The following is a 3258-nucleotide window of genomic DNA, read 5'->3' as shown; positions in this document are numbered from 1 at the left end:
ACATTCATTCGAAAATAGCAAATGTCATTCGATAGAAAATTAGCATTCGAAACGGTTGAAAAATGTAAGTAAAAATTTCTTCTTTTGTATATTTTTTATAAAAATCAACTGATTTTAGGGAAATTAAATCAAAAAACGCACACACAAAGCTAAGGCAATTTGAAATCATGATAGATTTCATGGAGAATCATTCTCAGCTGGCAAAAGGCATTTTAAAAACCGCAAACGGGAAAAGTACCAGTAACTCCCTGTGGAAAACTTTGGTGGAAGACTTAAACGCTGCTGGCCCTCCAACACGCGATGTTGCTGGATGGAAAAAGGTAAGAAAGTACTTTTTCCCCCAAAATAATACGATTAAAGTATTTATCTAATATTTAAAGGTGTGGGCGGATTACAAAAACCATTTAAAGTCCAAGCTACGCAAAAACAAAAATAGCTTAGCCGACACGGGTGGCGGGCCATCAAAATATTGCTCGCTTACCCCATTGGAAGAACAAGTTGAGAGATTAATGGCGATGGGGGAGGCAATTGATGGCACAGTAGGCGCGTCAAATTTTGGAAGTATTTATGCCGGCCAAGATGCTGAACGTTCAATAAGCTCAGAAGCAGTTGGAGAAAATTTTGCAGACTGTGATGATGTGATGGAAATATGCTTGGAGAGCAACGAAAATGCTACGTCCCAACAGCAGACTCCAGTAAAAAGAACACGGCGGGTAAGTAAAGTTGTGGAGAAAGATGCACTCCTCCGAAAACAAGTTGAGAACCAAGCGACGTTCCACGCAGATTGTCTTTCTGAATTAGGAAAGATTCACGATGATCTGAAATACTTGGGAAAGCACATGAAGAAAAACAATGAACTAAAAGAAAAGAAATTAAAACTCCAAATTGGAAAATTTAATTACAAAAAGGAAATGGACTTGGAGAAGAGGAAATTAATGATTAATAAGCTTAAATTAAAGCAGCAACTTTTAGAAATAAAATTACAAAGGAGAGAATTAGATGGTTAAAGTACTACAAAAATAATGTCAATTAATTGATATACAGTGACTTGTAAAGCGATCCCACTTCCATCTTGCAACTCTCTCAACGAGGTTTTTCGTAATATTTTATTATTTTTTGTAGAACCATAGTTTATGTAAAAAAACTATTGGGGTATTCACAACGATGTCGTAAGTGTCGTATTGTTGTATGTCGTAAACTTTAAACGCCTAAAAAATATATTAAGGGGGCTCGCAAAGTACCATCAAAGACATATTATGCATTTTCGCATTGTTAAAAAATAGTTGGTTGTGGTTTCAAGTTTTCTAAACATTTATTTAAGCTTTTAAAGTTTACGACATACAACAATACGATACTTACGACACCGTTGTGAATCCCTCATATATGTATTAAAGTTGTAAACTTTTTCTAAAATATGAATTTACATAAAGTCTAAAACTTAGATACATGTAGTTTTTGTTACCTTAACTATGCTACTATAAAAAATAATAAAATAGCACGAAAAACATTGAGAGTTGCAAGAAGGAAGTGTAATCGCTTTTGTGTGCTCACTTTCAAAGTGTGTGTGCATGTGTTATGTGCAATGAAGTACGGTTTTGTTTTATAATAGTTTTACTGCAATGCAAAATGAAATAGGTATTGTTTTTATCACTAGTTTTTATTAAATGTTTGTTTTTTAAACAGTTATGCTATACGCGATTGGCTTGAAAAAATAAATGAATTACTAATAAAAATGTTTTCTATTGAATAAACGTAACTCGAGTAAACATATTATTTCGGATGTCGTCTCTGATATTTACAGCAGCACTTCGTAAATCGATGTCCACTGAAGAATACATGTAAGTGGTTGAGAAATCTTCTTCAACCGGTATATCGGAAGGAGCAGCGATTTTGTACAAAATACAAATGTTATGTAGAGCGCAGCATGCATTAAGTATTTGCACACATTTTTGAGGAGCATAGTGGAGCTCTCTAGATGCTAAAAGACATCTAAATCTTGCTTTAAGTACACCAAAACACCTTTCTATTATGCACCGCCCTTTCGCAAAATTTTCGTTAAATTTCGCTTCATGGCTGTTTTCGGCCACGTTTCGATACGGAGTTAAAATCCAAGGCTCTAATGGATAGCCCGAGTCTCCTAAAAAAAGAAAATTTTATAATGTAAACACATGTACGTATATGCAAAATTAATTGAATTTCAAATATAATTTTTACCTAAAATCCACGTTCCACTTTCTCCATTTTCATAGTTTCCTTTCAAATATCTCCTTTCTCCCGAAATATTCCATATATGGGAGTCATGGCAAGCACCTCCGTATCGTCCGTCCACCGCTCGTATTTTCATATTATGGTCACATATCTTAAGTTGTAAAATGTTTCATATAAAATTACATTTTTATATACTTACGTACATACGAAGGCATGAATGGATGAAGGAGATATGTCGCAAAATTAAGTTTAAAGTTTCGCATAAACATTTTGAGATATTCCAAAACGTATAAAGAATATTTATATAAAATGGGTAATGAGCATAATAACGGATTATTTACGGCTAAGAAGTGTTTAAATGCATATAGCATCTTCATCCATTCATGCCTTCATATGTTCTATTAGTAAGGTACCTACCACCATAGCATTCAAACTATGTTTCAATTTCCTATTGAAATACAAATGTTCATTCTCTACCGGACGAATCATCTGGATGTGGGTGCCATCTACGGCTCCTACAACACCGGGAATTCCACATGTGCGAAAAAAATGTCGTTTTGCATCTCTTTTTTCATTCTCCGTCATTGCGAACACAATGTGTTTTGGACATAGAACTTTTTCACTTCATTTTCATCCTCCTCAAACCACAAAGCCACTGAATCCATTTTATAAAATATTATATTAAGTTATTATAATGCTTCATAAATACAAATGTACCGATATTTTATTTAATTTTAAATTTTTGACATTTCAAGTGTAATTTATGTAAATTTCGAACATATTGTTGCCACACTTTCATACTCATTTGCGAAAGCGAATGCGCAAGTGTTAAGTGGTGTCAATATTAGTTCGGATCGCATCTGGCTTTCGAATCGCATTGTTTTTCGAATCGCAATACATAGTAAGGCCCCTGATGTGCAGAAAATTTCAAATGAAAGGGATAAAGGCAAAGATTAAAATAATAGTAAAGAAATCTAAATATAAAGACAAAGAAGAAGAGAAAGGAAAATTTAAATACCTAACCTAATAAAAATGGTGGGGGGTGAATAT

The 3258-nt window shown here is 33.7% G+C and overlaps 2 protein-coding genes across 3 annotated transcripts; one reads left to right on the top strand and one right to left on the bottom strand.

Annotated features, from left to right (window-relative positions):
- The first annotated feature begins 15 nt into the window (after nt 1-15).
- Nucleotides 16-1147, top strand: LOC108354504 (uncharacterized). Of its 2 annotated transcripts, XM_017605683.1 has the most exons (3): nt 16-64; nt 119-320; nt 381-1147. In XM_017605683.1, coding segments are annotated over exons 1-3 (831 nt in total). In that variant the 5' UTR covers nt 16-62; the 3' UTR covers nt 1008-1147. The 2 variants fall into 2 exon arrangements, with proteins under 2 accessions (XP_017461172.1, XP_017461173.1); XM_017605684.1 differs by having other exon boundaries at nt 44-320.
- Nucleotides 1148-1372: 225 nt separating this feature from the next.
- Nucleotides 1373-2794, bottom strand: LOC108354505 (putative nuclease HARBI1). The gene is made up of 3 exons (XM_017605685.1): nt 2626-2794; nt 2215-2359; nt 1373-2137 (listed from the first exon to the last, which is right to left on the bottom strand). Exons 1-3 carry the CDS (start codon nt 2791-2793, stop codon nt 1740-1742), a joined length of 711 nt encoding a protein of 236 aa, XP_017461174.1. The 5' UTR covers nt 2794; the 3' UTR covers nt 1373-1739.
- Nucleotides 2795-3258: the final 464 nt, after the last annotated feature.

Source organism: Rhagoletis zephyria, unplaced genomic scaffold, assembly GCF_001687245.7.
Source record: "Rhagoletis zephyria isolate East Lansing unplaced genomic scaffold, Rhagoletis_zephyria_1.1 Rzeph_scaffold_36591, whole genome shotgun sequence".
NCBI lineage: Eukaryota > Metazoa > Arthropoda > Insecta > Diptera > Tephritidae > Rhagoletis > Rhagoletis zephyria.
Note: the sequence above shows the minus strand (reverse complement) of the source record. Positions and strands in the feature narration are given on the sequence as shown.